At 36.0% G+C, this 25,851-nt stretch overlaps 1 protein-coding gene across 1 annotated transcript; it reads left to right on the forward strand.

Annotated features, from left to right (window-relative positions):
- Window positions 1-19,106, forward strand: LOC129271147 (beta-1,3-glucan-binding protein-like). Its single transcript, XM_064106298.1, has 11 exons — window positions 1-50; window positions 1,170-1,301; window positions 3,241-3,386; window positions 4,498-4,572; window positions 5,284-5,344; window positions 9,840-10,022; window positions 11,274-11,351; window positions 12,991-13,105; window positions 13,790-13,864; window positions 17,307-17,448; window positions 18,329-19,106. Exons 2-11 carry the CDS (start codon window positions 1,235-1,237, stop codon window positions 18,560-18,562), a joined length of 1,176 nt encoding a protein of 391 aa, XP_063962368.1. The 5' UTR covers window positions 1-50; window positions 1,170-1,234; the 3' UTR covers window positions 18,563-19,106.
- The last annotated feature ends 6,745 nt before the right edge of the window (window positions 19,107-25,851 follow it).

Consider the following 25,851-nt stretch of genomic DNA (forward strand, 5'->3'; position numbering starts at 1 on the left):
AAGAATCTTGAGCTGCACTTGTCAAGACTGGATCTTTGCGTCTAAGTGAGGTCATGCACAGAAAGCAGGAATATAATTGCATAGAGAAAATATTTCGTGTATATTTTCAGTTTATACTCTGGGCGGATACATGCAGGATCTATGTTGTTTAAGGTTGTTTCTATTTTATCTCTTATCATGCTCATGCCGGAGCATGAGCTCTGTATTTGTCCAAATTATAAACCACAAAATAGAGTATCATAGTCAATAACAGTGATCAAGTATACAAATAATTTATACTCTTAACATGCTGAATAAACATCTGAATCGTCTTGTCATATGCAAATCGTCACTTTATGTATTTCTCATCATTGGCGGCGGAAGCCAAAAAATTTAGGGGGGACCACCAAAATATTTTTGAGAAGCAAAAAAAAGGTTATCAACCATAGCGGGGACTACCAAAATTTTTTGACACTGCAAAAAAAAAAACGGTTATCAACACAAAGTTTAGGGGGATCGTCCCCCCCCCCCCCACCTCAAATTTAGGGGGGATAGTCCCCCCGCTTTCGCCGCCTATGTTTCTCATTGGAGTTCAGCTTCCATCTTTCTTAAAGCTTCCTCATTTTTTTCTTCTGTCTGTGTTTCATTCTGTTCTTTGATTGTTTTTATTTTCACTTGTTATTTTTCTCCTTCTTATAACTATCACTCTCTTTCCCCCAGGTCAAACTAATTGTCTAAAAACGTTGTCTAGGTAGGCTTTCATTTCAGCCTTTAGTATGAAGTCAGCGTCGGCACTGGGCGGGGCACCCGACGCCCGAGACGATGAATTGGGTCGCTTGGCTGCTCCCTGCTTAGACTGATGTTTCCCGCTCATGACGCGTGAATGCCTGACATAGAATTTACACGCAAAGGGAACCGCGTAACAGATCTTTATCGGATGAAGGTCGTCGTATGCTATACATGTAGGGTACTGGTGGTAGAAAGAACATTCATTCAACTTTAACTGAAACGGGAGAAATGGGAGTGTGTATACAGGGGCATTGAACTTTTGTTAATGTCAAGGAAAATGAGCGAAATGCACTCATTAATGATTAATACCAAAGGATTAGAATATCTCTGATTGTGATCTACTATAATTATCTTCATTGATATCAATGGTAACATCTGCATCTTTCTCAATGCCCTAGCAGTGGACTAATATAGTTATCTGTTGATGTAAGAAGATAGATCATTATCCATTGAGATATTGGGCAAGATGGCTGTCCTCCTTCGAGTAGTCGCTTTGTTGCCTCTCTTCTTGGTTTCAACCAATGCAAATTCCGGTAAGTATTATTTTATATGTCAGTGCATGTTGTACAGGAATTTTCGCACCAAGAAGTAGAACACTTTAAAGAACATAGAAATGTATTGCCAAATGCCCTTCATGACAATGAACAACCAAGAAGCCTTTGTCGAAAATTGGTGAATCAAAACAGCTGTTTCGTCCTAGACTCTGAAGAAATGACATATTTTCATTTTTTCTTCAGGTTCGAAACCTGATCGGTGAGGATTTTCAAAATCTTGATGATGTCTTTATTAAAATCATGTTTCATCTACATCATTCTAATTGATTCCTAACAAATGTACGTCAAATGTATTTTTTGGGGTAACTATGAGCGATTTACCTTTTTCATTAATATTTTAAAAGGTTAGTGCATGGCAATTTCTTTAAGATGGTGTATTTGTTCAGCCGCCTTATTATTGACAATATAGCTTTAGTTATGCATTTGTTATTTCTTACATCAAATATAAAGTAAACATTGTGTCTTGTGTCAAAGCCTTTCGATTGTTAAATAACCTTTATAAGTATTGTATATTTATTTTAAAAAATAGCTTATCGAGACAAAGTTTTGTCATACCAAGTGGTTGCACAGGGATTAAGCCCGTCGTGTTGTCAATAATTTTGTTGTTGGTGAGCGAATGGGCCTAAAATGATGTCATATTTACTTTTTTACGAGCGTATGAGACTGAAAGGTCGTCATAGTTATTGGTTGACGATTGATTGGGCCTGAAATATTGTCATATTTATTGGTTGACGAGCGATTGAGCATGAAATGTCATATGTATTAATTTGAGGAGTAATTGAAACTTAAATGCTGTCATATTTATTTGTCGACGAGCGATCGAGCCTGAAATATCATATTTATTGGTTGACGAGCAACTAAGCCTGAATTGCTGTCATGTTAGAAAAAACACAAACAAGTGCACACCTATATAGTTACCAATAATTTCCATTTATTTGAATGCAGGATAAAAAGCAATGTCGATTAAATGCCTTGCTCACAGGCATAGGTGTCGCGGTAGGGATCGAACCCCGGACTTTCCATGTAAAGCCAGGCGCCTTAGACCACTCGGCCACGGCACCCCCAAAAGTTTATTGGCTGACGAGCGATCGAGCCTGAATTGCTGTCTTGTTTACTTGTTGACAAACGATTGAGTCTGAAAGGTTATCGCGTTTATTGGTTGACGAGCGTTTGTGCCTGAAATGTTGTCATGTTTATTGATTGGTGAACGATTGGTTGACGAATCATTGGGTCTGAAATGTCATATTTATTGGTTGACGAGTGACTGCCTGTGAAATTTTGTCATGTTTATTGGTTGACGAGCGATTGAGAATGAAATGTCATATTTATCGGTTGGCGAGCGATCGAGTCTATAATGTTACATTTGATGTTTAATGGGTGATAGAGTCTGAATTTGTTTTCCATTTTTTGTGGTTGGTGAGCGATCGAGTCCATAACTTCGTCATATTAGTGGATGACGAGCGATCGAGTTTGTAATATTGTCATATTTTGTGGTAACCGGGCGACGGGGCTTGTAATGTTGTCATATTTTATGCCCGACGAGCGATTGAGTCTGCATGTTATATGTAGTGGTTGTCGAGTTATTAAGCTCGCAATGTTGTCATGATGGTTGTTGACGAGGGAGTGTTGTCAAATTTGTTGGTTGACAATACAGAAATAAGGACGCAATTGGTATATGTCTATGGTTGACAGCCGATTTGGCCCGCAGAATTTGTTGTGTTAGTGGTTGATGAGAGATTGAGCCTTTCATTCTTGTTTTCTGCTTGGCAACCAAGCGAGAATGTTATTTTGTAATATTTATGGTTGACGAGCGATCGAATATAATGTGTTTGACTGGCAATTAAGCCTGTTAATATCAAATGGTTGATATTGGGTAAGAGCTGTTAATCATAAGATTACCTGGTTTGATTCTTTGTAGGTGTTCCATCACAATGTAGCATGTACCCATGTGACTCATCATGTGACTCGTCGTCTCCACCCTGCAATGGTCTCATCTTCCAAGAAGAATTTAATTCTTTAAATCTAGACATCTGGGAACATGAAATTACAGCTGGAGGCGGTGGGGTATGTAGTAATGATAACAAGGTTTTTGGTTTCACCATAATCCTGAAAAGAGAACATTTTGGTATAAAATATTTCTGATAATATATAGATCTTAAGAAAACTGATGGAGGAGGAGGAGGGGAAGAAGAAAGAAAGAAAGAAAGAAAGAAGAAGACAGAGGATAGGAAGAAGAAAGAAAGAAAGAACGAAAGAAAGAAAGAAAGAAAGAAAGAAAGAAAGAAAGAAAGAAAGAAAGAAAGAAAGAAAGAAAGAAAGAAAGAAAGAAAGAAAGAAAGAAAGAAAGAAAGAAAGAAAGAAAGAAAGAAAGAAAGAAAGAAAGAAAGAAAGAAAGAAAGAAAGAAAGAAAGAAAGAAAGAAAGAAAGAAAGAAAGAAAACGGAGAAGAAGAAGACGGAGGAGAAGAAGAAGGAAAAGGAGAAGAAGGTGGAAAAAGGGAGAAGGAGGAAATGGAGGAGGAGGAGAAGAAGAAGAACGAGAAGGACTAAGATGGAGGAGAAAAAGAAGGAAGAGGAGAAGACGGAAGAGGAATTCTAAGAATGATAATGATTACGTATGTTTTGAAATTGGATTGAAAGTTTATTAACGGTAACTTCCTTTAAAAAGTGTATGCGACCCGTTTTTAATTTTAATCATTACAATCATCCTACGATACTACGCAACAATGGCATATAAACCATAGGCCTGTTGGTCTTTTTTTGTTAACCTCTTAAAGGTATTCCTGCATACTTTCTTTTTATTAAAGTCTTATTAGTTGTTTGTTTGCTTATTAAGTTATGTATTTTACACATTCATTTAATTTGAAGCAATCTGATAGGGAGCCCCGTTAAGAAAGTGTTGCATTTAAATGCAAATTATAATTAAAACAAAATCTCGCACAAACCCGAATGCGGACTTCTAATTGGTTGCAAATCAAATTAAATGATTTGTGGAGATGTGTTCGATTGCATCTGTTTGTGAAACGTGTTTCTAGCGCCCTACTTATCCATCGCATCCTTATTAATATCCGGTGTTACAGCTCTATAAATAGATGTCAGTCGATATTTGTGATCAAAATTATAAGTTGCATAATACAGATTTCACGATACTCTATACATGTTTTCTATTATTTGCAGAACTGGGAATTCCAATATTATACCAGCAATCGCTCAAACAGCTACGTCAAGGATGGAAAGCTATTCATAAAACCGGTAGGCAGCACAATCGATTACCCCAGGTTTATTTAAAACACTTTTCTTTGTTTTTTCTGTATTATTGTAAATATATTCATTATCGTCATCGCAATGTGTAATTTTTTCAAGAGTTACGCCAATCTAAGAGAGAAACTTCATTCTCTATGATCATGTTAAACTTGCTCCGTGCTCGCACTTTGGACATGCGCGTTGTTGTTGTTATTGTTTTTGCGTATTGAGCACGTTTAGTATGTTCATGAAAAACATGATACGCAATATAGCCTAATTTTATCAAGTATAAAACCAAGTATTGTAACAAACTTTTTATATATAATGATACATAGTGCAATAAACGTTTATCCAAGACAGTATTGTCCTTTTTAAACAAGGATCAATAGCATTGACAGATCAACCAAATACAAAAAGTTCATGGGAAAAACTCGTGATTAACTGTTGACATATCGTCAACAAGATCCTTAGTATATTGTATTCGATCATTACTTCGGAAGTTATGATTGATGAACAAGTGATTGATAAGCATTGTGGTTTTGAATATTATGTTGTTTATTGTTCACCCTCACCTTCTTACAATAATCCCCTTCTTTCACTTCTTTCTAACCAATTCCTTACTTTTCTATTTCAATATACATGTATCTCCCTCCCTCCCCCCTCTCTCTCTCTATCTCTCTCCCTCACACACACACTCCCTTTCCAAACGCCATTGATCAGACATTAACCGAGGATCTTTTGGGACCTGGTTCGGTGACAAATTCAAGATTAGATCTGTGGGGTGAGTTCTCACCGTTTGATATACTTCGTTTTAAACACGCATGGAAAGGGAGAGGGGGGTTGAAGCAGAGAGGGAGGGATATACAGTGCGTATCAAAAAAAAGTTTACACTTTGAAAAAATCCTGTAAAATTACACATTTGTAATATTCTGAAGATTTTTCCACATCTTAACATTGGTGCAGATCCATTTAAGCAAATGACGATATAACTGTCGAAAAATATTTCCGCTTGAGTGAGCACCACTTACTTTTGAAAAGTTAGTGAAAAATTAATTGCGCAGAACTTTGAAATAGTTTAGCAAATAAAAGTAGACCTTAATCATGAAGAACACGTGGAATTTAGCTAGTAAAATTGATTTGAAGATATCTTTTACCTTTTAAAACTTGTTTCCTTGCCCAAAACAATTCGAAGAGTGCATTGCGCCCCAGTCCACTCCCCCACACACCGAGGCCATCAAAACGTTATTTGCTTTACACTGAGCTGTGATTTACATGAAATAGCTTAGGCTTGATTTTCATTTATTTAATCATTGTCAAGCTTGGGAAAAGTGTGGGGAAACAAGTATTAAATGAAAAATGAAATGTAAACCCACTTTTAATGATAAAAACTTAGTGAAAAATGCTGGATATGTCTGATATAAACTTTTGTTCAGATTCAGTTATGTCCTCAGATCCAGCTGGCACAAAAAGGGTGAAAGATTGTGCTTACTAAATGTTAAAATTTCAATTTGGGTGGCAAAATAGTTACAAAATGCTTGAAGGTATCCGTTTTATTTCAATTGACTAAAAGTACAAGGGAAATGTATGAGAAATGTTTCACAGGGTAAGTTTGATTTCGCCCTTTCCCCTTGACACAGCGTGAAAACGATCATTTCTGCGCAAACAGATTTCTGCGAGCTTTACAAAAATGGACAGTACTCACTCCAGTGTAACATTATGTCAAAACCTTTACTTTCATTGGATAGATGAGACCCAAACCCAAGATTATAAGTGAAAAGAAAACCTACATGTCGTATATTCTTTCATTCCCAGGGCTTTTTCAAAGTGTAAACTTTTTTTGATACGCACTGTATTATAAAGGAAGTGGAGGACAAAGAAGGAACAGATGAGGGGGACAAAGAGGATAGCAAAGAGGGGAGGGAACGGAAGAGAAAGATAAAACAGAAAGGTTTCGGATTATTCCATGTTTTAAAAATGGTCCTTTGTACAAAAAAATGATGTAAGCCAAAATGCCGGGTAAGTGGGTTGATTCAGACATTTTAATTGCAGATCTTTCCTACTTGCATCAGATTTTAGATCGCACCGTTCGCACATTATAATACATGAGATGTGTATAGCGCACTTTCCATCTTGATTAGATGCTCAAGGCGCTTCAGAGCAGAACAACAAAAACTATTTACATATAATACATGTCTGAACAATAAGCGTCTGTCAAAAAGCACTCTTAAACAGGTATGTTTTCAGGTTGCCCTTGATGGTCACTGAAGGTCACTGAAGTCTGGGTCTTCAAACTCTGTGGAAGAGAATTCCACAGGTTAGGCACTGCATGAGCAAAGGCCCGTTCCCCGCATTATTTCTTAGCAACTGGAATTTGTAAGAGATTAGATGATGAGGATTGCAAATTTCTCGAGGGTTGGTAATTATTATGCATCAAAGACTTATTGTAACTGGGGGAAGTTCCATTGACTATATGAAAAATAAAAAAAGAAGGATTTTAAAGACTACATTGACGAGTGGATACCATGCGCGACCAAAAAAAAAAACACGTTAAAAGGATGTCTTTTTCAAGATAGGGCACGTTACCTACGTGACGTAATAAGGGTGTCAAAACACTAAAATAATGAAAAAGGCCCATTTCGTTAGGAAAGCCCCAAAAGCTACGTGTTTAGGATCAAATTTGCGAGGATATAAAAATTAAGACAAATGTTTTATAAAGGATGTACTTTTTAGAGTACGATTTGTGCGAGATGTGGGAGGTGGGGCCAGCGGCGTAGCAGGGATCGGTGGCCAGAGGGGGGGGGGGGGGGGCAAGAGCCAAAAATTTCCCGGTCATATCATGGTATGAACAGGCGTAATGGTGTAATGAGGCGACTATTTTGAGAAGGCCAGATATTGCGTATCGGGCAGAATTTATCTTTTAAAAAAAAGTTGCGAGCGAGCAAAAATTTTGACCTTTTTGATACAAAAATCAAATTTTGTGATAGATTTTGACATGATATCCAGAGAATAATATATATCACTCTTCTCTCTTGAGATTCCTTTTTTGTGGTCTGTACGCCACTGTGAACAGGATTCTTTGCGGCAGTAGCGTGAAGAGTAAAAAAAAAACGAGGGGCGCAGTATAGCACATGTGCTAAAAAGCTGCTTTATATAAGTCCTGAGAGAGCGAAGCGAGCGAGAAAAAAATCACCTTTTCATGAGAATCTAACTTTGAGCTATTTTTTGACATTATATTCAGTAAATAAAATCATATCCTACACTTTTCCTTTGCTTTTCTTTCCTCCTTTTTTTTGTTCTTGTTTGTAAAACTCTTTGGGGCCATGGCCCAACCCTTCCATAAGCAGTGCTGTGCGGTTTGGGTCCGGGGCGGAGCCCCCGGAAATTCTTGATTTCAAAGCCATTTAAACCTCGCAGATTGCCGCTATTTTGATCAAATCGTGGGCAATATACATAATATAGCTTTTACACAACACATTTATTCAACCCAGTTGTGTAATGAACAAATATTTTGAGGGGGCAAAACATAGCAATGTGGGAAAAATTTGTATAAAGTCGCCAGCGTGCAAAGCGAGCTTGAAAAAAAAATTGCCTAATGAAATTAAATTCTAATTATGTGATAAATTTTCCCATTATATTCAGCAAATAGCACATTTCATTGTTTCCATTCATTTCATTATACGTTGTCTCCTATAATTTCTTTTAATTTCCTCTTGGGTGTGGAACCAAGACCAAGACCCCCGCCCCCCCCCCCCCACGCCTGTATGTCAGTAATTGAACGTGATTGAACGGGGCCATTATAGAGCCATTTGAAGGTTATAAATGAAGAGCCCCTACTGCGTGGGCCCCGGTAGCTTATTTCCATAAAATTTAGCAAGCTTATAGCACAATGTTGTATGCAGTCCATCTTTCTTCCCGCTCTTTAATTTTAATCATCGGCAGCCCGGTTGTGTTATTAATATTTTTCTTGTCCCTTTTCTATGTTTTCTAATTTAGCTTTTGACTAATTCCATTCTACCTTCGTTTCCCACTATCGTTTGCCAATTTGTTATCTTTTAATTTATTTCCCAGCGTGTTATTGCATTACATAGGCCTATTTCGGAATGATTTGTTTTTTTATCAAATGTTCTTCTTTCGTACATTTTCTCGCTTTTATTCCTTTTCCATTAAAAAAATATGTTTTTTCTTCGTTTTCTTTTCGCTTTTCCCTTTCCCTTTCCTCCTTTCCTTTTCCCCTTTTCTTCCCCTTTCCCTTTCTTTCTCCCTCCTTTTTTCTTTTTCCCGTTTTACTTTTATTTTCCCGGTGAAATCCGCCAGGGGGGCAGCTTGCCCCCCCCCCCCCCTGTTACGCCACTGGGTGGGGCAGTACTAAACCAAATGATGTATTTAAAGGTAAAACCGACGTCCGTGACATAACAGTTAAAATATTGCTGTACTTGTTTAGGGGTTCAATTCTGGGAATACTTGCCAAGGGGTGCATTTTACGCGCAGCTGCAATTTGCAGCCTTTGCAATTTTCCAATTTGAGAATCTGGTAAGTTTTAAAGAAGGCTATTACCAAAAAAAAATCGTGAAGAGATGAGTGAAAGTACCGTTTTTCTGTTGCTGAGTTAGATATTATCTTATGAAGCCAATATTGCGCAATTGATAACGAACTGATCTGCAAATGCTTGTAATCTGGTTGGACATGGACATGTGAGAATAAAAAATAACTCCAAGATTGCGACATGATTTTGACAAGGGGATGTAAATGCCCGAGATAGAAATGGAATCAATGTTAACTATGTTAAGTTGAAACTTTGAGCCAAAAACTAAAAACTCACATTTACTATGGTTTAAAAGTAACGAGTTTGACTTCAACCAAGAGTCAATTTCCATTATGCATCTTTCAAGATTACACAGGGCTGGTGTGGCACTAGTTTGATTGGGTAAAAACGATATCTGCATATAAATGATAGAGAACAGAGTGACGTTTAAAAATGTCTCGAAGCCCTGTCAAAGAAAACAAAGTGGGCCCTCCAACAGAGCCCTGGGGGACGCCGCAGACCAATGGCCTAGATGAAGAGGTAACACCATTTAGGTGAACTGAATGGAAAGATAGATAAAATTTCAGCCACTGTATGGCCTTGCCCTGAACACCTTAACTGTGATGTAAATCTTTCATTTTATCTACCTAATGATTCAAACTTTGAAAATCAATATCTTTAAATTGATGAAAGACTTAAATCTACACCGTTTTTAAACATGTTGATGTTTTAAAATAAATTTTCATTAATGAAGGTGCTTCGCCTGCTAACCTTTGTACCGGAAATGCATGGTGGGGATGTGACCGAACTGGATCTGCTGATAACATTCTGAATCCAATACAATCTGCTCGCCTGCGAACTGTCGATTCGTTCTCCTTTAAGTACGGACGACTGGAGGTGGAGGCTAAGCTACCTACTGGTGATTGGCTGTGGCCTGGTATGACATCATTATGTTTTGTTACCAATCAAAAATCGAATATTAGATAAGATAAGATTGATTTTATTAATACACGGTTAAAAAGCCCAAACAGTTCACAGACTGATTCCCATTGGAGCCGTGTGGAACATAATATCTAATCGACATAGTAAACATTTAAAAGCCAGAGTTTAACGGACAATATATATGAAAAAAATATGTTAACATAAACAGAAGCATCAATGAAATTTTACAAAGGAATAATAAAAAGGTGAAGAGGAGGGGAGGAGAAGAAAAAAGGAAGAAGAAGAAGAAGAAGGGAAAAGGGAGAAGGAGAAGAAAAAGACAACGAAGAATAAACTGAAGAATAGAAGAATAAAAAAGGATAATAATAATAAGAAGAAAACGAAGAAATGATATACCGTTCTCAAAAACACCAATAATATACAAGATGAAATATCTATCGGGTAATTCGAACAAAGCGGTGCATACAAGGTAATAGTAAATGTGAACATGAAAAAGTAAAATGTCAAAGTAAATTCATGTTTGCATAATGGACAATCAAGCACATGAAAATTAATACATCATTTATCAATGTTAAAAGCTAAACACATAAAATTTACTGGAAAAATTATGATAACAATACATGCACTGAACATAATTATAAAGCATTAAAAACTCGATTAATACTGAAACTTGCCATATAATGCAAAAAGTATGAATCTATGGCAAAAAGCAGGGGATGATTTGCTATGCATATTCGATAAGGCTACCGATATAAGAGTAGAGATTTTTAACTCGGTAAAAAAAATAGAATATGAATTCACTTGTATATAGAAGTAGAATTTAAGTACCGAATTCATTGGAAAGGAGTTGCTGTCACACAGACTGTAATATTGGTATAACCGCAACTAAAACCTTTCCTTAAGATCTATTACGATACCCCGAATGCAGTCATTATTTAGTCTCAATTGATTTTCATGTTTCTCCCCTTCCTACCCCTTCCAACGCGATTAGTTCATGTAGTCATTTATATACTATAGTAATAATAATAAAATAAATAAACAATATTGGAGATATTTAGAGCACACACACCATTCACAGAAGCTCATAGGGCTAGTTCAGTAACCGTTCCCTTGTATAATTACAAATAAATAGATTAACTACCTTGAAACCCTTAATATGCCACTATACAATAATTACAATCAAATAAAATTTGTGATTTAAAGTTGGAGTGGATGAAGTAAAATCATATTTTGTTTACTTTGACAGCTATTTGGCTTTTACCTACTCGTAATGCATATGGAAATTGGCCTGCTTCGGGAGAAATAGATCTGGTTGAAAGCAGAGGTGAGTTGCATTGTCAAATCAGAATAAAAAGAACTCAGTTATTAATCGGAGTAATGCCTATAGGCCAATAAAATCCAGGAAATTTTACTGCTTTAGTCTAACATTTAGATTGTGAGGGGAGGGACCAGATATAGGTCCTCATGGTCAAGGGAATATATCAATTTTGGGTCAATTCCTTCTAAATTTCTGACAAAACAAAGAGAAGTACCTACTGTTATTTTTAGAAGTAGAGGCAATATGGGAAATTATAATGCAGATTTGGGTTAACAAAAATAGGACACGCGCCTAAGTTCCCCCTCCCTTCAGACCCGTGCCTAGGTTGAACAGTTCACAATGATGATGATGATGATGAATATTATGATATTGATGACGATGATTTTGATGATTGTGACGATGATGAATATTTGATATTGATGATGATGACGATGATGTTGATGATTGTGACGATGATGATGTTGATGATGATGATGATGATGAATATTATGATATTGATGATGATGACGATGTTGATGATTGTGACGGTGATGATATTGATGATGATGATGATGATGAATATTATGATATTGATGATGCTGCTGCTGATTATGATATTGGTGTTGATGATGATGATGAATATTATGATATTGATGATGATGACGATGTTGATGATTGTGACGATGATGATGTTGATGATGATGATGAATATTATGATATTGATGACGATGATGATAATGATGACAATGATGCTGCTGATTATGATGATGGTGGTGGCGGTGGTGGTGATGATGATGATGATGATGATGATGGTGGTGGTGGTGATGATGATGATGATGATGAATATTATGATATTGATGATGATGACGATGATGATGTTGATGATTGTGAAGATGATGATGTTGATGATGATGATGATGAATATTATGATATTGATGATGCTGCTGCTGATTATGATATTGGTGTTGATGATGATGATGATGAATATTATGATATTGATGATGATGACGCCGATGATGTTGATGATTGTGACGAGGATGATATTGTTGATGATGATGATGATGAATATTATGATATTGATGATGATGATGATGCTGCTGCTGATTATGATATTGGTGTTGATGATGATGTTGATGATGATGATGTGATAAACCTGTAATAATCATGATAACATATCTCGTTAAATTCAAACTAAATCATTGACACATAATCCACTTTGAAAACATATTTATTCAAAAAGACTTTTAAATGAGTTAGTGCCACAATTTTCCAGCAAATTTCTTATTTTTTTCTTTGCCTTTTCTGTCTCCTTTAAAAGCGCATAGGGACGCATTTGGCAGTGATATGCGCTATATAAGCATGTTGGTATTATTATTATTATTATAATGATGATGATGATGATGTTGATAATAATGATGCTGCTACCTATTATGGTATTGGTGCTGCTGCTGCTGATGATGCTGATTATGATATTGGAGATGATGATGATGATGATGTGATAAACCTGTAATAATCATAACATATCTCGTCAAATTCAAACTAAATCATTGACACATAATATATGCTCATTATGCTTCCCTAAGAATACCACACACTTTTAATGATTGGAAAACTTGTATACCATAATTCATTATTTTTAATATGATTGATTTTTTTTATTCGTTAGGCAATGCAAATATGAAATACGGTGACGAATCAGCTGGGGTAGATCAGATGGGATCGACTATGCATTGGGGACCATTCTGGTCTCTCAACGGATACCCTAAAACGCATGCAACAAAGTAAGTTCATTTAAACATTTTAAGTACTCTAGATGACGCCAATGGCGAAGACAGGTCTTCAAACATTGGGGGATTCGATCTCGGCAAACTGCACTATGTTTAAGCATTCATGGCCATGGGAAGCGGGGTGATGGGGCAATAACCCCCAAGATTTAAATTTGATCGGTATGGTATAATGTAGAGATTTGGCCCAAATCACCTTCATTTTGAAGCGAAATGCCTTTATTACTTTTTTTTGCTTTGCAATTATTTGTCAGTGACCAAAATCACTTTCTTTTTTCTATCTATCTATCTTTTTTTTTTTTTTTTGCTTGCTTGTCAAAACTTTTTTCCCCTTTTTATTCCAGAGAATAAAAAAGAACCTTTATTTCATAATATAAACACCACAATAACGGATCAAATTATTTTACATAACTCTTTTACATACAATCTTTAACATACATTCATTCTTATTACATCTTGTCCATATAACATACACTATTTTAAAATAAAGGCAGCTTTTCTTTCAAAATCAATCCCAGGCCCCTGTATGAAAGTGTGTGTGGATGTGTGTGAGAGTGTGCATGGGTGTGCATTAATAAAGACTATGTACCGTCGAGAGACTTGAACTTCCACTTAATCCGAAGACATATTATCCACTGCGCTGCACAACAGTACCTCAACCTGAAATGTTATTTATTTCAGAAATCTCCCTGATGGTCAAACATTTGGAAGTGGGTTTCACAAGTACGCACTGAACTGGACTATGGATTCAATGCAGTAAGTTGTATTACATTCTAATTATTATTTTGGAAGTTTATAATATAAATATTATAGAGATATTGCCTACCTAGAGTTTGAACATAATATTTCCTCTCCCCGACGGAGTTATATTTTTCGCAAAGGGATAATATTTTGCCCGAAGCGCGCTCTTCATGCAATCGACGCGTTAACACTAAGATCGTATCTCTGTGCGTATGGCAGTGTATCCTATTGCCGGACACCTTTATTTCAGTGCTTTAAAAATGACAACTAGAGGAAATACAATCAAGAAAAATTCGCACTTGCTATTCCAAATATTATGAAAATTATGAATATGGTAAAATTATTTTATATTTACCAACCATTTTCTTTGCATCGCACTTGCCGCATACCCCTCCACGAAAAAAAGTTATTTTCGTGCGTGACAAATTACATCATGATTCCGGACGCGCGCCGGACGGGTAAAGATATTTTTGATTATAATGATGTAAGAACAAATTTGTGTGATCTTTTCTTCTTATATCATATCATGAGGAAATTCTAAGTTTTTGTTTGCTGTTCTTATACCGATTCTGAGCAGATGTTGGTAATAAATTCGTGTTTGATAACTTATTTTATTTTTTCTTGTTAGCTGCATGTTTCATGGAACTTTCCAATATTATGCTCGTTCGTATCGTGACGCTCATCAATTTCTATCGATGCGCTGCCGATCGTCGACGGCTCTATACTCACGGTAAACCTCGCGCACGGGTACCTTGAGAACTAGCCCTAGCCGTCGACGAGGCACCCACAATACACCACACCTCATCATTCGATCGAAGGAGCGGACGAGATTGAAATTCGGCAGATCAGACCCATATTTCCGTTAGAAAATATATCAATTGTTAATGCAAAACTATGTTATTTGATATTTTAAGCATTTTCTGTCATTTTAGAGATAAATAAGTTAAAAGTTTGATTTTTTTCGCCTTGTTTTTGCAATCCTGTTCTATGTATTGCGGAAGTCTTACCGTACGAAATTGTTTTCGAACGCAGTAATATGCGCGTCCGGAATCATAATAGTGTCCGGTAATACAATACGTGACTATACATCAAATATTATACAGATATTTAATTACCGTGTTTACACTTAATCGGCTTTTGGTTCAGAACCAAAAGCCGATGCAGAATCGGCTTTTGGTTTATCTTGCACTGCGTTTACACGCTGTTACGGCTCGCGGTTCTCGGTTAAGAACCGCGAGCCGATGCAAAAACCTGAAATGATACGCACACAAACAATATACGTCATAATAAAGACAACGCTGGATCCGTGCGCTTACAATTACGTTACTATTGTAAAGTAAATGAAATGCGCACCAATTGCCGATGCAGAATCGGCTTTCTGTTTACACGTAGTAAAAAGCCGATTCTGCATCGGCTCGCGGTTCTGATCGAACCTACTACTTTGGTGGTGCAAAATTGCCGGTTCTGAACCGCGAGCCGATGCAAGTTAATCGCGTTTACACGCTATGAAAAAGCCGATGCAAAGCCGATTAAGTGTAAACACGGTATTAGTGTAAACTACCTTATTGCGCAACTTGTAAGAAGCGAGTGACGTCACCTTAGTGAATATAACGCCGCAATTTCACTGAGGTGACGTCAAAACCTAGAATATACCAAATGCGCGATCCTCGCAGCTATGATCACGTGATGGCGTATTGACCTATCACTGATTCGAATCTACATAAGCTATATATTAATAAAGATCGAGGCATGTTAGTTAACTAAACGCACGATTATCAGACAGAAATGAAATGATAATTGTAATGACCATACAGAGATATTGTCATCCTGGCAATTTTGGAGAAGTTCATGCAGTTATATGAATAATAACGTCATTATAACAATCACGTTCCTCTATTATCACTATTTTTTTAATTATAATAATATTATATTACCACATTCAAAATCAGTGTTGCCATGTGTCTATTATCATCGCCAATAATCTAAGTTCCAACAATATCAAAATTTAAAACTACTATAACTACTACTACTACTACTACTACTACTACTAATACTACTATAGTAATTCCTCAAAAAGCTGTGGGCACCAGAATCGGTAGACTAGCTTAGGCGGCGGGGGTAATATAGGAGCGCCTGCGCCTTGAGCACCTATAGCAAGGTGGATACGTGTGCTATACAAATCATATATTAGTATTAGTATACTACGTACTACTTCTACTACTACTACTACTACTACTACTACTACTACTACTACTACTACTACTACTACTACTGCTTCTACTACTAACACTACCACCACCACCAACACTACTACTACTACTACTATCGCTAATACCACTACTACTATACTACTACTACTACTACTACTACTACTACTACTACTACTACTACTACTACTACTTCTACTACTACTACTTCTACTACTACTACTACTACTACTACTACTACTACTACTACTACTACTACTACTACTACTACTACTACTACTACTTCTACTACTACCACTACTAGCACTACCACCACTACCATCACCATTACTACCACCACCACCAACACTACTACTACTACCGCTACCACTACTACTACTATTATACTACTACTACCACCACTACTACTCCTACTACTACTACTACTACTACTACTACTATATAGCAGTACTGCTATTTTTCTACCATATAATAATAATAATCCGTTTTTTATATAGCGCTTAATACATCGGAACGACGTGTCTAAGCGCTTTACAGATATACCCCGGTCATCGGATTCAATTACTTCTTCTAATACTACTTTACTTTAGACTCCCGGGGGGCCCTTACATTGACTAGTGGATACCATGCGCGACCAAAAAACACGTAAAAAGGATGTCTTTTTCAAGATAGTTACGTACGTTACGTGATAAGGGTGTCAAAAACACTAAAATAATGAAAATTAGCTAGATTTTATTATTGCAAAAGGGTATCTATTTTCGCCAGGAAAGCTACGTGTTTAGGGTCAAATTTGCGAGGGTATAAAAATTAAGACTAAATTGTTTTATAAAGGAATGTACTTTTGCCCCAAGAGTCAACACTACGTGTTAAGCATTTGCGCGAGATGTGGGAGGTGGGGCTGTACTAAACCCAATGATGTAGGTGAAGGTAAAACCGACGACCGACGTCCGTGACATAACAATAAAAATATCGCTGTACTTGTTTAGGGGGTCAATTCAGGGAACTTGCCAAGAGTATCGTTTTGTTTCCAATACTTGTAAAGGGTATGGTTTCACACGCCAATACTTGTTAAGGGTGCATTTTCAGAAAAAGGTAAATACGTGCTAGGGTGCTTTTCGAGACCGCATGGTCGCGCATGGTATCCACTCGTCAATGGAAGTGCCCCCCCCCCCCGGATTAGCTAGATTATTTTATTATTGCAAATAAATTTAAAACAATTAACAATTGACGATTCTACTTACTACATTCAGGTTTTACGTTGACGACGAGGAAATACTGTCTGTAAACCCTGGCAGTGGCTTCTGGGAGTTTGGTGAATTCGCAGAACAAGCACCGGGAATTGACAACCCGTGGGAACACTCTACCAACAAATTAACTCCGTTTGACCAGGAGGTAAAGAAGCTTTCAAAATTGTAAACTGGTGGGTGTTTTATAAAGCTGTTCGTAAGTTAAGAGCAACTTTAAGAACGACTGGTGATCCTTTCTTGTGGTAAATGCTATATTCATTGGCGATGGTTAAGCGCGTATGAAAGGTTCACCAGTCGTTCTTAAAATCGCTCTAAACATACGAACAGCTTTATGAAACGGCCCCCTGGTCTAATCGTGTTCAGAATCAGCCTGGATAGACATGCTTGTCAATTATAAGCCTGATCTATTTCATTATTTTCTTATTCTATATTGCACTTCATTCTAAAAAAAGTCATTATTATGTAGTCAACCAACCCAAAAAACGAAATATATTGTCTTTTTTATGTAACTTGTACAAATCAATCTAGCGCGTATGCTGAAATCAATTCACTTTATTCACATCCATAAAAAAAAATCTTGGGATTGTTTCATAAAATGTAATTTTCGGACGTTTTATCTGACAAACTCTAAATGTTTTTCCGAAAGTCGTCATAGAAACATTGCTTCTCATTCAATCAAAATCAACAAAAGTTCTGATAACCTGTCGGATAATAACTGGTGTAACATAAACTAGTTAAACTGTAATGGGAATCGAAATTAGATACCTATCTTTGTTAATTGCACAGATCCAGATTAAAAACACATTCGTCATTTATTGTCAGGAACTTTCTTGGAATGATAAGTGATTCAAATTCATTAACCATTAAATCCTGGGAAAGTAAATGATAATATAAACAGTCTAAAGTCCTGTAAAGACAATTGCAATGTTGGGAGACACGTTATAGACATCTGTATTCCAGATACGTATCGATACCTTTAACAAAACAATAAAAAACATCGCTTTATTTCAATCCCTCTTCATTAGTTTTACTTGATCCTGAACGTAGCCGTTGGAGGAGTAAATTATTTCGGTGACACAGCAACCTACAACCCCCCTAAACCCTGGACGAACGATTCTCCCACTGCTTCCCGTGATTTCTGGAACGCTAAGGATGATTGGCTACCTACTTGGAACGGCGAAGAAGCTGCCATGCAGGTTAACTATGTTCGTGTGTACGCCCAGGACGGTCAGACGACCTACCACTTGCGCGACCGATAGACCGACCGATATAAACCGATCGCTCTTGCATGACGAAATCGATATTTTAATTCGACTTCATTCATTTTACATAATCCGATTCATAAACATGGATTGTAAACCGAACGTACGACACAAAAAACAGGAATTAAATCGTCAAGGTTTTCCATGGTAACGTTAAAACGATTAAACGTCACCACTTAAGAAATTATGAACAGATCAGGCCAAGTGCATTGTCTCTGGTTAGTCTGTAAAATGAATTTGACAACATAATTGAATTGTAAATAAGACGTTTCTCAAGTCGATTTATGATTTTCTCTGTAATGGGATGATCGGTTTCTCACTATCAACATCTGTCTCTAAAAACTCTTTGATCTTATCATCAAATTATATGTATTGATGTGAGTACCCCCCCCCCCCCACACACACACACACAAAGAACAGTTGACCAGGGAATTACCTGTATGAAAAGTTCTGAAATATTAAACCGTTGATCATTGTAGAGTTCTTCTGCTACTTTCAACATTATTCATACCTGATTAAATCAATTATTCATATATCGGCATCGAATTGTGTTGTGTGGTGAATTTATTCTTTAGTCGAGCAATCATGTTGAGGAAGAGATGACAAAGATTAAAATAGGAAGGAGAACAAAATGGAAGGAGAGCGACGAGTAGGCTAGAGATAGATAACAAGTGACTCTGGGTAAAATTTGGAAGGAAAAGAGAGAGAGAGATGGGAGAAAGAATGGAAAATAGAATAGAGAGGGAGGGTAAGAAAGACAGACTTGAAAGATGTGCAGAATAGATAAAAGTTGAACAATATTTGTTGTAAAGTATTACCCCCCCCCATCAAAAATCAAACAAATCAATAAGATAAATAAAATGAAATAGATAAACACTTAAATAAACCTACAAATGGATCTATAAAATTTTGAAAAACTATATTAAAAGAGTAAAACAGTTTTGCTTTAATGTGATGAATACTGCAGATACATTGCAGATGGATTGGCAAACACCAAGAAAACAGAAGGCAATTGTCATCTTTCTATCATTGTTTCATTTACTGCCCCCCCCCCACTCCCTCTCTCTCTCTATCCTACTGGGCTATATCATGAAATATTCAATGTTTATGGCCGGGTGAGATTGTTCCTATATAGTATTACATAAGCGTGCAAGTTTAGCGAGTCAATGCAAAGCAGAATTGATAGACTGCCCCAACTTGTTACTGATGTAATATCAGAAGGGTCGCATGAATGGCAAATCATTGAATATTTGTTATATACAAAACACGATTTATTGTAGATAACAAGTGTTAAATAAATCGTAAAAATGCAATGAAGACAGGCTACTTTGGTTCGATTTATATATAGTGATATTTGTGACTTCTTTAATCATCAATGAAGTTGCAAAGGCCTGCTCGCAAGCATAAATTATGTGATTTTATACATTCATTTATTCTACATGTATATTATCATTCACTATTATTATATGTATAATTATACCTCAAAACCCGAAACATTTACTTTACTGTCATTATTGAAAATTTACTGTGTAATGTTATCACAGATTGTGTAGTCTATATTCAAACTCTCAATAACAAAAATGTTTATATACAGCAATATCAACGTACATAATTATTTGTTTATTTACGAACTGAAGGCTTCATAACCTAACCCATGATTCAAATTTTTCATCAGTTAACCCTAAATCCTCCAACTTTCCATGCACACTAAGGCCGATCTGCCAAATCAGAAGATTTTGATGAGAAACCTAAAGCTCCATAATACTACGCAGGGAGAACATTACTTAAATTAACAAAATTCATTTGAATAATTTGTTCTTATAGTGTTTTACAAGTATTTTCAATGTAATTTATAACAACATCATAAATTCTTGTAAATTTTCTTCATCTACGATCGTGTATGTATTATGAAAATTTAATTCACTAAAAATGTCTTATCTTTGTTTCATGTTCATTGACTCAAGGATGACCATAATATTAAAAAAAACAATTATGGCACAATCAAAGCCGGGTGGGTGTTTTAAAGAGCTGTGTGTAAATTATGAATGACTTTAAAAACAATTGGTGATCCTTTCTTGTGGTAAATGATATATACACCAGATTTCATCGATGTTGATTTAGCGCCAAGACAGGATCATCAGACGTTTGTAAAGTTGCTCCTAACTTACGAACAGCTTTATGAAACACCTAACAAATACATATAAATTAACAATATAAATTTATGTCTATTTAATGACCAGCATATGCTATCTACCTCCTTACAAAAATCAAAATATAACCACAAAAGGATGATTTTAAGTTCGGTGTTGGCATATTGGTGTTAGGCTGATTTATTTCATCAGTACAGCACCAAACTTGAAATATAAAATGAAGCCGGTCCTGCGACGTATCCCACCAGGTTCTGAGCTATCCAATATGTGATCTCGGTCATTTCTGTAGAGTGACTCACATTAGCTTCTACAGCTAGGGAAAGCAGTCTAAACTGTGCTTCCAACACCAAAACCAACTCCATACTTGAAATGTCTAAATTTAATATTAATATTTGTATAATGCACTTCAAACAATACTGATAATGATAATTCTACTGTCTCAATTTGAATACTGATAAACATCTTCTTAATGAATAAAGCAGTACGCACCCTACATGATCAATTTGCGATCTGTAATAGCATTCGATATTAGCATTCCAGGGGGCCATTTCATAAAGCTGTTCATAAGTTAAGAGCGACATTAAGAACGACTGGTGAACCTTTCTTGTGGTAAATGGTATACACAAAAATTGTCATTTGCGAGGGTTTGCGCGTAAGAAAGGATCACCAGTCGTTCTTAAAGTCGCTCTTAACTTATGAACAGCTTTATGTAACACCCATCTGGTTTACAGATCAAAGTTCTGAATTAATGGTATGAATACTAAAATAGACATTCCAATATCTTGTGATTATCTAGGTACAAATAAAAGAAATCCAAGCGATATAGAGGGGACATGCAGTCCTGCCATCAGTTCTGATTTGAAACCAATTTGAACTTTCTCCCCACCACAAGACGTGCATGCATGACTGGACCATACAGGACATGGTGCAGAGCGGCCAAACCCGGGGGGGGGGGGCAGTCAAATATATTGCTGTACATTCGCGTGACCAAGTAATTTCCAAAAACCCCTAAACGAGTTTTTCTCTGTGTGCAAAATAACCCCTTATACAAGTTTTCAGCAGGTTTTATTTACACATTTTGGCCCCTAAACAAGTTGTCGCCAAAATATGACCTCGGGGGAAAAAGCTTGGGGAAAAAAACATACCCTAAACACGTTTGGCTCGTCTTTAAAAAAAAGCTTTGGGGAAAAATATATATACCCTAAATATGTTTGACCCCACGATTACCCATTGACCAGTCTTTCAAAACCACCTTTTTTCTTGAAAATCCGTGTTTTTGATACCCTTAACGAGTCCACGTGCGGACCGCGTCCAATACTGAAAAAAAAAAAACCCCTTTAAACGCGTTTTTTGGGGGTCACGCGTGTGTACAGCAATATATTTGACTGCCCCCCCCCCCCTGGGCTGTCAACCTTATTTGTGAAAAAAAATCCTATTCTTTATTTCATTTTAGTCCATTTTCAAGCCTAAATTTTTTTAACTTTGAAAAAAAAATCATTCTTTACAAGTTTAAAAAATCCTATATCTAGGGGAAAACAAATTTTAATTAGTGTCCTTTTCTCCATAAAAATCCTACTATCTGGCAACTCTACATGATGATGGCATGACTAGTTTATAATCCCCCAAAATAGGTTGACTGGAATAATAAGTTTCATAACAATATATTTCTCGGTTCTCAAAATATTACATGGATTCCATAAGCTTGTATGGATAGATGTCTACAAAAACTGACATGCTGAAAACATAATACATTTACAATCAAGTACCCGGTGTAGATTATATTCACATCATCAATAGAATTTGGTTTCATTACTCTACTTTGGTAAATTCAGTACTGCACAACTATATACTTTTGGTATTTTTCTCACATGATAAATATATACCCTGTGATAGATTATATAGATAAATAATACACAATATAAAATAACAATGATTAACATCAATTTACATAATAAATAAGCTTAGGTAATGATGATACTTAGCCATGTTAAATAAATTCAAATGCCCATTACAAGTATTGTCCATAAATAATGAAGTAATATCACATTATAAGTGATTGACAGCCTATAATAAAATCAGCAGTATTCAGCCAATATTTTTATACAAATTGCATCTTACACAAATATGAATTAAGAAAAATTATTGTTTTTCCTATACTCTGAGGATTATCATGATTTATGTATACAGGGACAGTATCAGAGCAATCATTTGCAGTAGGTTTTTTTTTCTCCTACCATTTTACCCAAATAACATAAAAGAATTTGAAATCTTGTAATGAATGTTTTTCATTTATCCTGCAAATTGAGTTTCCTATAATATCTGGAATAACAGTAGTCTGTAAAAGTTCAGTGACCTCAAACAGACAAACAACTTGGGAAACTTCACAGGTGTCTCTGTAGATTACAACTAACATCACTAGGAGTTTTTTCACATCTACACGTACAGTTGAGATTAAAAGTTTACTTACACTTCGTCAATACCACACAAACTTGCCGGAATCATTATATCTGCCATATCTCAATCTCAATAAATATTTGTGCTACCAAAATAGATTTGGTATATGAAGTAAAGTTTTAAAAAGTTCTTCTTAAAAAAAACCTTAAGTAATTTGGGCATGAATTTATGTTAATCTTAGCAAGTTATTCATGCAACTCTATCTCAATGTATACTTAAATGTTAAGGCTTATATCCTTTTTTGCATGTCCATGAAATAATATCTCTCTGGTATTGGGCGTTATAGGAGGTGGCTGATTAACCCTTGATGCATTTTCATCAGCAGAATCATATAAGATACAACTGCAAAAGCAAATGATATATATATATATATATATATACAGTCTAAAGTCCTGTAAAGACAATTGCACTTTGGGGGGAGACACGTTATAGACATCTGTATTCCAGATATGTATGTTTACATATAGACCTTTAACAAAACAATTTAAAAAATCGCTTTATTTCTATCCCTCTTCATTAGTTTTACTTGATCCTGAACGTAGCCGTTGGAGGAGTAAATTATTTCGGTGACACAGCAACCTACAACCCCCCTAAACCCTGGACGAACGATTCTCCCACTGCTTCCCGTGATTTCTGGAACGCTAGGGATGACTGGCTACCTACTTGGAACGGGGAAGAAGCTGCCATGCAGGTTAACTATGTTCGTGTGTACGCCCAGGACGGTCAGACGACCTACCACTTGCGCGACCGATAGACCGACCGATATAAACCGATCACTCTTGCGTGATAAAATCGATATTTCAATTCCACTTCATTCATTATACATAATCCGATTCATAAACATGGATTATAAACCGAACATACGACACAAAAAACAGGAATTAAATCGTCAAGGTTTTCCATGGTAACGTTAAAACGATTAAACGTCACCACTTAAGAAATGATGAACAGATCAGGCCAAGAGCATTGTCTCTGGTTAGTATGTAAAATGATTTTGACAACATAGTTGAATTGTAAAAGACGTTTCTCAAGTCGATTTATGATTTCCTCTGTAATGGGATGATCAGTTTCTCACTATCAACATCTGTCTCTAAAAACTCTTTGATCTTATCATCCAATTATATATATTTATGTGAATAAACAATTACCCCCCCCCCCCCACACACACACAAGGAAGAAGAGTTGACCAGGGAATTACCTCAATAAAAAGTTCTGAAATATTACACCCTTGATCATTGTAGAGTTCTTCTGCTACTTTCAACATTATTCATACCTGATTAAATAAATTATTCATAAATCGACATTGAATTGTGTTGTGAATTTATTCTTTAGTAGAGCAATCATGTTGAGGAAGAGATGAGAAAGATCAAAATAGGAAGAACAAATTGGAAGGAGAGCGACGAGTAGGCTTAGATATAGATAACAAGAAGTGACTCGGGGTAAAATGTGGAAGGAAAAGAGAGAGAGATAGGAGTAGGGGGTGAAATTGTGTGAGGAAAGAAAGAGGAATTAGGCAAATGGGAGGAAGGAAAGAAAGATGGGAGAGAGAATGGAAAATAGAATAGAGAGGGAGGGTAAGAAAGACAGACTTGAAAGATGTGCAGAATAGATAAAAGTTGAACAATATTTGTTGTAAAGTATTACCCCCCATCAAAAATCAAACAAATCAATAAGATAAATAACATGAAATAGATAAACACTTAAATAAACATACAAATGGATCTATAAAATTTTGAAAAACTATATTAAAAGAGTAAAACAGTTTTGCTTTAATGTGATGAATACTGCAGATACATTGCAGATGGATTGGCAAACACCAAGAAAACAGAAGGTAATTGTCATCTTTCTATCATTGTTTTATTTACTGTCCCCCTTTTTATCTAAATATAAACTTAAAAAATACCCCCAATGTCTCTCTCCTCCCCCCCCCCCCCCCACTCCCTCTCTCTCTCTCCATCATACTGGGCTATATCATGAAATATTCAATGTTTATGACCGGGTGAGATCGTTCTGAGTATTACATGAGCGTGCAAGTTTAGCGAGTCAATGCAAAGCAGAATTGAATAGACTGCCCCAACTTGTTACTGATATAATATCAGAAGGGTCGCATGAATGGAAAATCATTGAATATTTGTTATATACAAAACACAATTTATTGTAGATAACAAGTGTTAAATAAATCGTAGAAATGCAATGAAGACAGGCTACTTTGGTTCGATTCATATATAGTGATATTTGTGACTTCTTTAATCATTAATGAAGTTGCAAAGGCCTGCTCGCAAGCATAAATTATGTGATTTTATACATTCATTTATTCTACATGTATATCATTATTCACTATCATTACATGTATATGTATTAATCATACCTCAAAACCCAAAATATTTACTTTACTGTCATTATTGAAAATTGAATGTGTAATGTTATCACAGATTGTGTAGTCTATATTCAAAATCTCAATAACAAAAATGTTTATATACAGCAATATCAACGTACATAATTATTTGTTTATTTACGAACTGAAGGCTTCATAACCTAACCCATGATTCAAATTTGTCATCAGTTAACCCTAATTCCCCCAACTTTTCCATGCACACTAAGGCCGATCTGCCAAATCAGAAGATTTTTATGAGAAACCTAAAGCTCCATAATACTACGCAGGGAGAACATTACTTAAATTAA

This window comes from Lytechinus pictus, chromosome 11, assembly GCF_037042905.1.
Source record: "Lytechinus pictus isolate F3 Inbred chromosome 11, Lp3.0, whole genome shotgun sequence".
Taxonomy (NCBI): Eukaryota; Metazoa; Echinodermata; class Echinoidea; order Temnopleuroida; family Toxopneustidae; genus Lytechinus; species Lytechinus pictus.

What these genes read in the sequence shown, in the direction of transcription:
- LOC129271147 (XM_064106298.1), top strand. Translation starts at nt 1,235, where the DNA reads ATGGCTGTCCTCCTTCGAGTAGTCGCTTTGTTGCCTCTCTTCTTGGTT. An exon ending in TTCAACCAATGCAAATTCCG is followed by an intron (nt 1,302 to 3,240) that starts GTAAGTATTATT and finishes GATTCTTTGTAG; the next exon opens with GTGTTCCATCACAATGTAGC. An exon ending in TAACTCCGTTTGACCAGGAG is followed by an intron (nt 17,449 to 18,328) that starts GTAAAGAAGCTT and finishes CCTCTTCATTAG; the next exon opens with TTTTACTTGATCCTGAACGT.